The sequence below is a fragment of the Gracilinanus agilis genome, chromosome 5 (genome assembly GCF_016433145.1).
Source record: "Gracilinanus agilis isolate LMUSP501 chromosome 5, AgileGrace, whole genome shotgun sequence".
In the NCBI taxonomy this organism is placed as follows: domain Eukaryota; kingdom Metazoa; phylum Chordata; class Mammalia; order Didelphimorphia; family Didelphidae; genus Gracilinanus; species Gracilinanus agilis.
In genome coordinates, this window is record NC_058134.1 from 181,721,632 (window position 1) to 181,736,116 (window position 14,485).

General features: G+C 34.4%; 1 protein-coding gene across 1 annotated transcript in view; it reads left to right on the top strand.

Moving 5' to 3' along the window:
• Window positions 1-14,485, top strand: part of ITPR2 (inositol 1,4,5-trisphosphate receptor type 2) — a 529,867-nt gene that overhangs the window by 266,785 nt on the left and 248,597 nt on the right. Inside the window, exons 26-30 of the mRNA XM_044679064.1 lie at window positions 1,927-2,016; window positions 2,120-2,245; window positions 5,258-5,380; window positions 8,055-8,255; window positions 13,345-13,596. Of these exons, the coding sequence (XP_044534999.1) occupies window positions 1,927-2,016; window positions 2,120-2,245; window positions 5,258-5,380; window positions 8,055-8,255; window positions 13,345-13,596 (792 nt within the window). The remainder of the gene's footprint in view (window positions 1-1,926; window positions 2,017-2,119; window positions 2,246-5,257; window positions 5,381-8,054; window positions 8,256-13,344; window positions 13,597-14,485) is intronic.

Sequence of the window (14,485 nt, forward strand, 5' to 3'; positions counted from 1 at the left end):
GCCTTATGAATTCCCTCCCCCTTCTTCTCCCCTCCCTTTTTTTGACCTCCCCACTCCCCTGCTCCCCTTGGTTTATCCCTTCTGACTTTCTCAGAAGGGTTAGATAAGAGTTTTATGTCCCAATGGATAGTATAGCTACTCTTCCCTCTCCGGGTTGATTACACTGAGAGTAAGGTTTGATTATTACCTCTTAGTGCTCTCTTCCTCTCCTTCTTATAATAGTATTTGTCCCCTCTCCTTCCTCCGTTCGTCTGGACTTGTTTTTATGTCCCCTTGAGGAGTTTTGTGTGTTTCGGTCAGGAGAGGGTAAGAGCTGCTTCTTACTCTGCCGCCATCTTAACCCGGAACCCCACAAATCACTTTTGAGGTAACACCTCTGTCACAGGGACCACCAGACCAACTAGGAACTGTTAAGTCACTAATTCTTTTAAGAAGGGACCAGAGTTAATATCCAACTCTATAGGAGATACTCCAGGTCAATTTCAGTGGGTTCCCCTGATATCCCTTGCTTCATTTTCAAACATTCAAATTTATAAATTTATATTCTCTTTATATTATGGAACTTAAGTTGGTATCATAATCTTAGACCACCCAACTATTTCCTTCTATTGCTCAATTTTCACTCTCTAATCTGATTAGGCAGGTCTATATGCCATTCTTTGCATATCATGTGTCCATTCTTGTCTTAGTACCTGCCATTTTCCTTGTCAAGAAAACACTTCTTTTTTCTTTAGATGCATCGAAATCATGTATTCATTCTTCAGGGTCTAGTTCAAGTCCTTCTTTGATTACAATAGTGAATTAACACTAATCTTTCCTTTTTATTATATTATTAGTATTAACTCTTCTTTTATGATTTCATATATTCTCTAATACATTTCATGGCTATCTGCACATCTGGATTATAATACATTGGGCAGGAACAGCTCTTATACAACTTTTGTATCCTTCAAAGCTCCTAGTAAGGTGCTAAGTATGTCCATAGTAGGTAATTTAAAAATAACTCATGTTTCTAGTGTCCTTTAAAGTTTGCAGGATATGTTTCTCATTGCAACCATGTAAGGTAGTATTATTTTTCTTATTTTATCAAATGTAAACTAAAGGCTCCAGGATATATTTTAGTCTCATTTCTGCCACGTTCTATGTGACCTTGAGCAAGATTATGACTTGTATAAAGTCATGTAGTTAGCAAAAGAGATGGCACTAAAGCCTTGTGCTTCAAAGCTCTTGGTTTATAGTCTTTCCTATTTTTTCCCTTGTAGTAAGCCTTTTTGATATTTAAATTAAGTACAATGCCCTTGTTTTTTGTTACCAAAGTTATTTAATTAGTCATTTAATTTTTAGTATTTTAAAGAAAGTTTAAAGATTTCTATATTTTTAGCCTTCAATGTTGAAAAAATATTCTTTAATGTTTTTATTGTTCTGTAAATATTGCTGATTTATCTCTGCCTGTAGGTCATGACTCTAGCATGTCATGGTAACCTGGCTGACAATCCTTAGGTTAAGTTGTACTTTTCTCTCTCTCTTGAAGTATTTTGAATTATTACTATGTATTCATTTACTCTGTTTTCACTGTTTTGCCTCAGATAGGTAAAGAAAAAACTTGAAGTTTTCCTAAATATTTTTTACTGGCTTAAACATTTTTAGTATTTTCTTAACTCAAGCAAAGAGCATGAAAAACAATTAGGTACAAGTGTAGAGCATAAAGAAACTTACTAATAATGCTCTGAATAATATTTTGTGTTATTTCTCAGCTTTATAATTTCTTTTGGACCTCAAGCCTATGAGACTAATGCTAAATAGCAATATTCATTTAAGCCAGATTGGTGTGGATGTGTGTGGATATGTTTGTGTGTGTGAGTTAAATGAGGAACAATACTAAAGTTAAACATTTTGTATAAAAGTATACATTTTTGTTCAATATAGGAATCAAATATTTTAAGTCCAGTGCAAGATGGAACCAAGAAACCTCAAATTGACAGTAATAAGAGCAACAATTACAAGATTGTAAAAGAGGTTTGTAGATTTAAAGTATTTTCCACATTGGATTGTCACATTTTGGTAACACTTTATAGTTTTCATTTCTATTTTAATTTGCATTTGGTATTTTTTCCCCTAGATTTTAATCAGATTAAGCAAACTCTGTGTCCAGAATAAAAAGTGTCGAAATCAGCATCAACGTTTGCTTAAAAATATGGGAGCTCATTCAGTGGTGTTGGACCTTCTACAGATACCCTATGAAAAGGTTGGTTTTTAATTATTTATGGCAACATATAAGAGCATATGCGTGTATCTTTCTCTCCCAATGGTCCCATAATAATTTAACTAAGGAATTAAGAAGAAAAAATTTCTAAAAGGAAATTAAAAAAAATGTTAACCTGTGTTTATTATGTATACCAATTTTAATCTATATATGGTAATGAAAAGGATAGCCAAGTGGCCTAGTGGATAGAGTGCAGAGCCTAGAGTCAAGAAGACCTGAATTCAAATCCAAACTCATACATTTATTAGGTGTGTTACCCTGGGCAAGTCACTTAACCCTATTTGCCTCAGTTTCCTTATTTGTAAAATGACCTGGAGAAGGAAGTCACAAATTACTCTACTATCTTTGCCAAGAAAATTCCAGAGGGGGTCATGGAAGTGTCAGAGATTACTGAAACAACTGAATAAAAACAACAAGTAATAATGTAGAGGAGTTGACATGTGGTTCAGTGTTTACCTATTACAAAGTCAGCTTTAATATTTCTCACCCCTTTCACGCCTTTTGTTTTAAACTTTTCTTAGTTTTTACTATTACTTAGAGACAAAAACACTTTAAGTAAAATGATGAAAAAGGTCATAGAAATATCAGATATCAAAGTAGAGCTGGTCTTGATATTTTCTTCTACCAAGCTATTGTCCTATTGAAGATTTGAAGTTAGGTGTTGCCCTCCTTGAGTTAGCTTCTGGGACTGATGTAGGAGTTCAATATAAATTCCTCATGAGTATCTCAAATGCCTTCTGGTGTTCTTTAAATGACCCCAAATTGAATAGTAGAAGAAGGGATGACATGGGACTCTTCTTTTAAAGTGAGGAATTATAGGTTTTTGTTGTTGTTGTTGTTGCTTATTGATTATTGAGATTAATTTGAGGCAGAATGGTGTGTAAGTGTAAGGTCTTGAGGCAGGAAGACTCTGAACTTAATACCTTTGTCATTTTGGGTGAGTCATTTAACCTCAGGTAGCTTCCTAGGAATTAACCCATGAGTTTCCATAGGTTAGTAGAAGGAGCTTCCACACAAAGAGTCCCCAGTGCTAAGAAATCCTACAAGCTTTCAGCATATTGGTTTATGAAATTAATCTTTCTTTAGTATTGGCAAATGATATTTTAGAATAGATAATATTTATTTATATGATAGTCAAAATAGAGAAGCGTCAATTCTTAGAGATAATTTAGATCCACCTTTCATCCAATCAATGTGGGAATCCTTTTCAAGCTATCTCTGACAAGTGGTCAATATTATAAACATTAGTAGGAGTTCCTCATATGGTATTTTGTTTTGATTGCAATACTCTCCTTGATGGTCCACATATTTGACAAGAAATTTTTTTTCCATTTTTGTGACCGTTTCAATTTAGAATTTCTGTTGAGACTTCTAGTTGTGCTACCAAATTTGTTCTTGTTAATGGTGTTAATGGGATGCCAATTAAAGAGATACTTGTGGAGGTCATGAGGCCTTTGAAGAGAAAGAATAAATGAAGAACCACTTTTGACTAGGACGAATTAGTATTATGGCAAAAATAGATCCTGCATTCATATCTTGATCTATATTTTTAATTAGCTGCCAAATCTTGCCAGTTCTGCTTTTGTGACATTTCTCATATTTGACCCATTTTTATGCTTCACACAGCTACCACCTTAATTCAGGCCCTCATCACCTATCACCTAGATTATTACAACCATTTCCTAAATAACCTCCCTGCCTGAAATCTCTCACAAATCCAATTTATCCTGGGATGGACACATTGCTGCCAAAATAGTTTTCCTTAAGCATAAATCTGATCATTTGTGTCACTTATTCTACTTACCCCAATGACTTCTCTTTGCTTACGGGGTAAAATATAAAATCTTTTGTTTTAGCTTTAAAGCACTGAATATGGCCCCAACCCATCTTTCCTGTCTTGCTGGACATTATTCATTCCCTCTGCTCTATGATCCACCCAAGTTTGTCTTCTCTGTTCCTCACACAAGAAGTCCCACGTTCCATTCTCCATGGCTGGACCACACTCCCTCTTTACCTCCTCCTCATAGAGTTAAGTCAATAAGCAGTTAATTAGTGCCTACTATGTGCCAGCTACGGTAATAAATGGTGGGGACACAAAGGCAATAGATAGTTCTCAGAGAGCTAATGATTTAATGAAGGAAACAATGTATAAACGACTATGTAAAAATAAGATTTATACAAGATATTGGACATGATCAACAAAGGGAAGGCAGAAGAATTAAGGGATGTTGGGGACATCTTCCTGAAGGTGACATTTTATCTGCCATTTGAAGGGAGCCAAGTCAAGAGAGATATTTGAAGAGGGAGAGAATTGCAGGCATGAGGGACAGCCAGTGAAAACACCCCAAACTGGGATGTGGAGACGTTTTATTTGAGTAAAAGCAAGGAGACCAGTGTCAGCGGATTATAAAGAATACATGTGTAGGTATGGTTTGTATGGGTGAATGGAAGGTGTAAGAAAAATGGAAAGATGCGGGACAGGTTATGAATAGCTTTGAATGCCAAATAGATGATTTCATATTTTATCCTAGAGATAATAAACTCCATAGGAGTGTAAAGATGTATCTTAGACATGATCTTCTGCATGAAGCCTTTCCTGATATTCCAGTTGTTAGCCTTATTCCCACCTCCTGAAAACTATTTTAATAATTTGTTAATAAATTTGCATTTGCTAACACTCCTTTGCATGTATTTGTATCAAGTAATTTCTTAGTTATGCAGCATATATTTTTATAGGCAATGGCTATTTCCCCAATTAGAATGTAAGCTTATTGCAAGTAGACATTATTTCCATCCTTGGTACTTGTGTCTATATGATAATTTGTTTCCGTAGCACCTAGTTGGGGCTTAATAAATATTTTTTGATTAACTGGTTAATTAATTATTGACTAGTTTATAAATATAGTTCTGTACTGCTTCATTTGTATTTTCTCATATTATTCCTTACATTTGAATATTATATATTTCCTTATATTTCTACCTTTTTATCTACAGTCTGATGAAAAGATGAATGAAGTAATGAATTTAGCCCATACATTTCTACAGAATTTCTGTCGGGGAAATCCTCAGAATCAGGTTCTTCTCCATAAACATCTCAATTTGTTTTTAACTCCTGGTGTAAGTATTTTAATACATTTCTAGTAACAGTATCAGTATGTTTATAGGATATTAGATTTGGATTGTGACAATTAAAAATTCCAAGAGACTAGGTTCTGAGTAAGAAAATCAATTTATTAATCAGACTAGAAATAACCAATAAATTAATTGATCATTGATATCTCTTGGTGATCAAAGGCAAATTCATTCAGCATCTTGAGTTATTAAATACAATTTTGGAGGCTCATTGATTAGGCCCACCTCCCAAGATATCTATAATTGGTGGAAACCTAATAAGGAAGTGGGCTAATATTTTTTAATTCCTCTCCAATCCCATCATGATGATGGGAAAATCACGTTTCTGATCACAGGATCCCGATACATAGAGGAAGAAATCAGGTCATACCTGGTTAAGACTGACCTTTCCCAGTCTTTCCCAACAGTGGACCCAAAGATACTACCATTGCACCCAGACATACTTAGCTAAAAATAGTTCTTGTTTTCTGGTCAAGATGGGGCTTACTATCTCAATCTTAAATATCCCTATCTTAGAAGTTGCTCTTGGGCAAGGAATGCAGGGGCAGTGAAGGTATATTCCTAGGTCTGTTAGTACAAAAGAGTGAGAAAAAGTGCTTGAAGACTTTGGGACCTTATTTGAAATAATGATACAGCAGTAGGAATAAAAAGTCTCAAGAGCCAGAAGGGACCTTATAGGTTATCTAGTCTAGCCTCTTCATTTTACAATTAAATAAATGAGGTCTGAAAAGATAAAATACTTTATCTGTGCTAACATGGTAGTAGTATTATAGCAGAACCAATATTTGAATGTAGATACCCTGACTCAAAATCCCATACCATGCTATAATATATTCAGGACTATAATTCCTTCAGAATAGAAATTTATGTCTAAGACTATTCCAGATCCAGATACTAATGAGCCCTAGAAAACCTTGGTCATTTGACCTTTGGCAGTAACATAATGTAGTCTAATAGTCTAATATATTTGAAATTGTAATTTTAGATCGTTTAGTATATGAAACAAAACATTTACAATTTTAATTCAATTTCCTTATTTCAGACCAAACTTGGATTTAGAATAATATACTTCTAAAAATATAACTGAAGTCCCAAGTCTAAAATTATCATTCAAGGAAAAAGTGGTAGAGGCACTGGAAGAAAATATTAATTGCCTTTATTTTTAATCTACTAACTTTTATCACCTCCAGATTTGGGCTTTACTTTATAGGTCCTCCATCAACCCTCACCTTTAAATGTGAGCTCTATTCATTTTGTTTAAAGAGATCATGTAAAAAAAATTAGGAAAATAGCATGAATTTTACCTGGACAAATGCAACTTTATTCACATGTATAGAGTTTATTGCCTCTATAAAAAGATTATGCTATAATAAAGAACTTGCCCTGAATTGATATAAGTAAAATTGATATAGAAGGTCACAAGTATTATCAGATTTTCTTAATCTCTAAGTATGTCCACTGGCCATTAGGGAAGCAGAAACTAAATTTGTAATATAGGAAGCTAAGTGAATCTCAATAATAGTATAGCCAGTTTGCCAAGTTTTATGGCGTTAAACCAGCTGCTTCTGTCAGGCAATGTTATTTCCTCCAAATTACTTTATATATTCACATCTTTTATGGCTAGCAATTATGTTGAATTGTATAGACCTGCATGGAAAATTAACATGATTTTGTATAAAGAAGAAAGCAAGTCATAAAATGGAGAAACATGCCCTCTAAAAGTGTTTACCACTATTATGAAGGAGGGGCTCCCTGTAGATGGTAAGATATCCTAGATGCTTCTGTTTATGGTTGATATTTTGCTGATTATTTCAAGGCTCCTAAATGAGATTAATAATAAATAATAAAATAGCTTGACCTATCTTAACTATATGGGAAAAATAAAGTAGATGAATTCCTATTGTCCAGACTATGATGTGACACACCGATAGAATTAGTCTGATAATGGGTGTATATTTATGTGCGTGTAAACAAATATACATATATACACATGCATACATAGATATATCTGTATATATGTATGTGTGTGAGAGAGACAGAAACTGTAGACAGAATGAATGGAGAATTAAATAAGAATAGTAGAGTGACTGGACTGCATTTGGGAAATTGACCAGAATGTTTAATAACCTCAAGTTTCTCCCCAAAATAAAAACTCATCTTTTCAACTCCAATAATCTTCCTTCTGCAATTCATGGGATGCCACAATCTTTAAAAAAATTATGATTATGGGTCATTCAGAGGACAATGGAAATAGACATAGTAGACATAATAAAGGAGGAATACATCTTGAAACAGCTATATGACCATAAAAGTAAATGGACCAGTCATCATCAGAGAGTACTCCCAGGAATGAGGTCATGGGTCCTTCCAATTAAGTAACAAAAATGGTCACATAAGTGGGGAAAGGAGTAAGATTAGAAGTGCATTTTAAGAGGCAGTGCAGTAGAAGGATTCTGGTTTTGAATGAACTGGTTTTGTGACCTGTCTCCGCCACTTCAAAAGGTTCTATGGCCTTGGGTTTCAACTTTTTGAATGAGCCCTCTTATTCTCCTACGTAAGATGGGAATCCCAAGAGATGATCTAGGTCTGGCACCATATAAATTAATTTTGTGTTTATTCATCCTGTCAGAATTACAGGCCTTTTTCTCTTGCCTTTTAGCTTCTTGAAGCAGAAACAATGCGACACATTTTCATGAACAACTACCATCTGTGCAATGAGATTAGCGAGAGAGTCGTGCAGCACTTTGTACACTGTATTGAGACACATGGTCGCCATGTAGAATACCTGAGGTTTTTACAAACAATTGTAAAAGCAGATGGCAAATATGTGAAAAAATGCCAGGATATGGTAATGACAGAGGTATGTTCCTCCATTTATATTTAATCACCTTCACACAATCTTTAATATGTATCAATTCTGTTAACATTGGAAGACACTGAATCTTATTAATTTATAAAATAGGATTATCTCAAGATGGCAAACACTTTAGGATATGTATTTACCATTAATCTAAAGTAGTAAAATGGGTTTTAGATTGATTTTCTCCTTTTTGTGAAAGTGATTATTCTTTGTTCATTAAAAATTTTTGTATTGTAAAACATGGTAAAAATCAAGAGGCCACATAAAACCATTGACAGATTTCTTTAGGGTACATTTTTAAAGGATGATAATAGAAACACTATGCTACTTTAAACTCTAGTTTTTCTGATGTTTCAAGTGTTATAATTCTGACCTTGGAAAAAATATTTGTCTTGTCACCTATGTTTGCAGAAGCATATAATTTTTAAAAATATGAAGCAGGCAAATGAAATACCATCAAATTCATGCTGAATTTTTTCCATCATGCTCTTCAAAAATCCTTGTTAAAATCTAGTGTTAAATCGAGGTAAATGACAGTTGTTCATTAAATTTTATCCTTTTCATCATTACCAAATTTTTTTTAACCTACATTGGACACAGAGTCAGATCAACCTAGTGTCCAAGCTACATCTTAGGTCTGACAAGTGAGATGCTGTAATTAGCTGTCAACTTTTAAATTCATCAAAATCACACTTAGAAAATTACTGCTTCAGGGCACCAAATGCAACCACAGTAGCTTGAATAAAACAGGACAAATTCCAGATGTGACTTTTATGTTGAGAAACATATAAACTATATGCATATAATTTATAGAACCTAAAAATTATATTTAGAGTATTAATTGTTCCTCACCCAAACCAATTAAATAGGGGAAAAAAAAACTTGTGTTGCACAGTTGCTTAAAGATTTTAAAATATATTTAATTCAATATGTACTTGGGGAAGATGGCAGAATAGAGCATAAACTTCCTTCCTCTCCCAATACCACCTAATACCCACAAATAATCAAAAATAACTCCCCAAAATCAGTGCTAAAAACTTCAAAAACAGACTAGAGTCAGGAGTGAAGCTAAGGACAACTAAAGAGAAAGGGCTTTGACTTCTCTGGCCTCAGACCCACCAGATCCCTGAACAAACAATGCAGAATCAACAAACAGCAGCCTCACCTGGTGTACTGAATCTATATCCAGCCTGGCAGAGTCAGTGGAAGGAGGACCATGGGATCTCCACCTCAATAGCTGGAGGATGACCGCTCACCTTTGAGCAAACACCATAGGGTTGACCAGAGCCAAGCCCCGAGGGCGGGCAGGTCTTGCAGCCTTGCTTGTCTGCTGGATATGGGAGTTTACATTCTAGTGGCAGACACTGGTATAGTCAATAGGTAGCCAATGCTGGGTAGGACTTTGTGGGCTGCAGCCTAGGCCTCTGACCAGGAAAGGACTTTAGGGCCCAGGCACAGGAACTGGACACCTGCTCTATTCTAGGCCGTGGCATCAGGGAGAGAAGGGCGAGGAGGGAACACAGGTAGCCCTGAAGAAAATCTTGAAAGGGGAGGGTATTTCCAATAATCAGAACTAAGAAGGGAAAGTATGCCTTGTGGACACCCAGTGAAAATGAAAAAGGCCGACAAATGTCCTTTCAGGTTTAGAGGACAAGAAATAGGCCAGTTTGATTGGAATAAAACCTGAATGAAGAAAAGTAATATTAGAGAAGTTTGGAAGAATAGACAAGGAGCCAGATTATGATGGGATTTAAATGGTAACATAATAGTTTGTATTTGATTCCAGCGACAATTAGAGCTACTGAAGCTTCTTTAGTAGAAGATCATAGAATTATAGATTTAAGACCGGAAGGGACCTTAGAGGCCACCACGTGACCCATATCACTTTATAGATGAGGAAACTGAGGACTATGGGAGGTTGAAGTGACTTGTCCATAGTCACACTGAGGTGAATTAGAACCCAGGCCTTCATGACTCCAGTGCATTATTCACAACACTATGTTGCCTATGTAAATGATCCATAAGGGATAGGGACTAAATCTGTGATTTCACTCTGGTAAAAAAACTCTACCAATATAAGTCAGTACCTTTTCAGCAATTTATCATCTCAGAGAATAGCCTATACAGCAGTTCTCAAACTTTTTGATCTCAAGACCCCTTTATCCTCTTGAAAAATTGTTGAGGACACCTCTTCCTTCAAGAGGTTTGCTTATATGGATTATAGTTCTCTACATTTACTTTTATTACAAAGGCAAATGCCAGTTTTATTTTACTTAAACATTTGATTAGCATGCTCTCTATGCTATTCTTTAATTTATTTGATAAAAATATTGAGTAGGACAGGGCTAAGGAGAGGCCATCTGAGTGCTCTACCAGAACTCTTTTTCCAAGGTTATATCAATGCTGCTAATTCAATTCAGTGAAAACTAATGAAGTACCTAATAAGAACAGTTTTTAAAAGCAGTTACAAATCCCCCTACTATCATTTGACCCACCTATTTCTATCTTATTCTGATATTATGAGAAATTTTGGAACATGCCTTTCTGAATTCCAGGTTCATTTAGCTAGATGGCACAGTGGATAGAATTGGGCTGAAGAAGTTAAAATGAGTTAAAATCCTGATTTGGATACTTATTAGCTATGTGAGCTTGGGCAAGCCATTTAACCTTTTTTTTACCTCACTTTCCTTCTTCTTTAAAATAGGGATAATAATAGCATCTACCATATAGGCTTTTGTGAGGATCAAATGAAGTAATATATAGAGGGCTCTGTAAACATTAAATATCTATATAAATACTAGATATTATTAAATGATCTAGGGATGCTATCAAAAAGGGCAATGCCATTCTTTTTATATGGCCTATTCTTCATAAAGCCATGCTGACTAAGTGATCACTGCCTCTCTTGCTAAAAATTTAAGAATTTGAGAATTTTTCTGGGGGTTAAGTTTAAACTTCCTGCCTACAGTTCTTTCCCTCACTCCACTGGGATATTTGTTCATTTAAAGTCTTATGGCACTTCTCTCACTCCATCTTCTACTGCTCTTCCCTGGGGGTTCATGCATTTTTGAAATCAGAGTTATTGTGTTTCCTGTGTATACATATAGATCTCTTTTATGTGCTCATCCTTTTGGTTACTCTTCAAAGGAGAATAACCTTCAGACTAGGGAGGTTATTTGTATATAATCTGTTCTTTGAGCCATGTTGGCTCTTAGTAATCATTACTTCCTTTTATAAATGTTTAAAACATATCTTTTTACACAGTGGAGAGAACACTAGGCTTGGAATCAGGAAGACCTGAGTGTAAACCCTGCTTCAGATACTGGATGGCAGGGTTACCTTGGGTAAAAATTACTTAATTTCCCTGTAACTAATTTTCCTCATATGCATAATGAAACTGGTAGGCTCAGTGGCTTCTAAGGTTATTTCCAATTCTACATTCACAAATATATTATCTCTTGTTCTAGAATTTTCCAGCAACTTAAGTTTAGTTCAATGGCTTGTACTTTAAAAAAATGGGGAAAAATGAAAATTAAAACAACTTTAAGGTTTCTCTTCCTACCCTGAAAATGGGCAAAATGACAAAAAATAGCAACCATCAAACTTGGAGGGATATAGGAAGACAGGCACACTAATACATGATTGGGGGAACTGTGTAATAATCCAAACATTTTGGAAAGCAGTTTGGACCAGTTGAAAAGCACGCTGGATTTGGGTTGGGGGTTGAAGGGGAGGGGGCGAAGGGGAAAGTAAAAACAGGAAACATGTAACCATGGAAAATTTTTCTGAAAAAATAAAATATTTAAATCTAAAAAAAAAAAAAAGAAAGCAGTTTGGAATTATGCCATAAAGTGCCTAAAATACACAGACCCTTTGAACCAGAGACTAAGTTTATACCACAAAGGAAGCCATTGGTTAAGGAAAAAGCCCCTATACTCTAAAATATTAATAGCAGTACTTTTTGTGATAGCCAAGAATTAGAAACAAAAACAGATGTCCATCAGTTGGTGAATTACCAAACAATTTGGGGTAATGAATGTAATGGAATACTACTGTGTTATAAGAAATTACGTGTATGATGAATATAGAGAAGCATGGAACAAGCTGTATGAACTAATGCAAACTGAATAAAGCAAAGCCAGTAAAACAGCATGTACAGTAATACAACAATTTAAGTGGAAAGAACAATGACACACCAACAAACAATAAAAGTAAATGTAACAAAATTATAAAGATCAAATGGGACTGGAATGAAGAGATATGAGAAGGTCCTCTCTTTGTGGAGATGGAAGGTCCAAAGGTGTTACATGTTATACACATGTTTTTGGACTGCTCCGTGTATCAATCAGTTATGTTGATTTCCTTCTCCTGCCAAAAAAAATACTATTGGTTATTTGGGATGGCTCTTGGGGAGAGGGAGTGATATGTGGAATACTTTTTTTTTTACTGATGTAAAAAAGCAGAAAACACCAATAAAAAATAAAAATAAATTGGGACAACATTTGTCTATCTCCAGTCCTGAGGCACTTTCTCCATTTATTATGTATTTTCTGAGATCACTGAAATGGCTTAGAAATCACACTTACAATTCTTTTAGCATCCTGGGATGTTATGCATCATGAATTAGGTGAAAAAAAGAGCTTAAATCATGCCTTTTAGCTATGTGACCTTGCAAACAATCACTTTACCTCTAAGTTTCCCAGACATTAAGATAACTCTCTAAAAATATAAAATTATAGAAAAGTACTTTATTTGGATTGATGTGAAGAGTTTTCATAGCAGGAATTTACTCATATGGATGAAATCACATTTCTGCACCAAAATGAAAAAATATATATCTAATCTTCACTAATCTTTTTACCCCTGACCACTCTTCCCCACTCCCTAATATACACACTAGTTTTGGTGGAATTTACATCATCATTTTGCATGTGAGTATACTTTTATGTAACATTATTCTTGTTTTCTTACTCCATTAAAATTTATACATTTTTTGCTATAGTTTTGCATACTTTAGTGATCAAATCTTTAAAAAATAAATGCATGATAGAATACTTGAATTGCTAAGTAGACTTTCTCATTATTTCAGTTAATAAATGGAGGTGAAGATGTGCTGATATTTTACAATGATCGAGCATCATTTCCTATCCTTCTCCAAATGATGTGTTCTGAGAGAGACCGAGGAGATGACAGTGGACCTTTAGCCTACCATGTAACCCTTGTGGAATTATTGGCAGCATGTACTGAGGGAAAAAATGTATACACTGAAATCAAGTGCAACTCTCTTCTGCCTCTGGATGATATTGTGAGAGTAGTAGCCCATGATGACTGTATTCCTGAGGTAAGCTTTGGAGCAGCTAAAGAATTATTATGACTTAATCAATCAGAACTATGCTAGTATTTGTAGAAGAATAAAGTAATTCTGGTATGTTGGGCTTTTTTATTTCGGTAGCTTAAATACTTTGCTCTTCAGTAATGTAGTTAGGGAAAACTAGATTTGTCTAATAGAGACTGTACTTTTAAACACTATGTTTTTAAGGCAATCTCTTGAATTTTGAGGATTATTTAGTATAACATGGGTAGACATGCCACACTTACTAACCTTTGATTTTTCATATAATTAAAGCACTGAGTTGAGAAACACAAAACCAGATTATATCATATCCATTTCATTTCTTGTCATCATATAATATAGCTATTGTTTTGTAGTGGCACCCAAGTTTAGAAGTAATAGAGAATTATAAACTATATAAATAAGTCCTGAAAATTATCATAAAAGCAGATTGAGTTTATGCTATTCTTTTGAGTATTTGTATCTTTGTTCAGATATGAAGGTGATATAATTTCATCTTTAAGAGATGTATATTAGAAAAGCTATAATTTAAATCATTAAGAGTACTCCCTCTATCAATAGAGCTCTCTACCCTTCTATTTATTAGTATAGGATTTTGAGCTGCTATGTATAAAAAAAAAATCAACAAAAAACAAGATTCATCATCTATCTTATAGCCAACCTTGTGGTGACTAGAAAAGATATCTAATTGTTTCCTCTTACCCTCCTAAAATCAACTTTTACATTTTGTCTATTTTTTCTTTTTTCTTTTTTTTAATATAACACTGATTAGAATTTCAGCTCAACTCCTATCTCTCTTATAAAATTCTAGTTCTAATTGATATTCTTATTCTCTGAAATATAGCATATATAATCTACAGCACATAATTTAGTATAG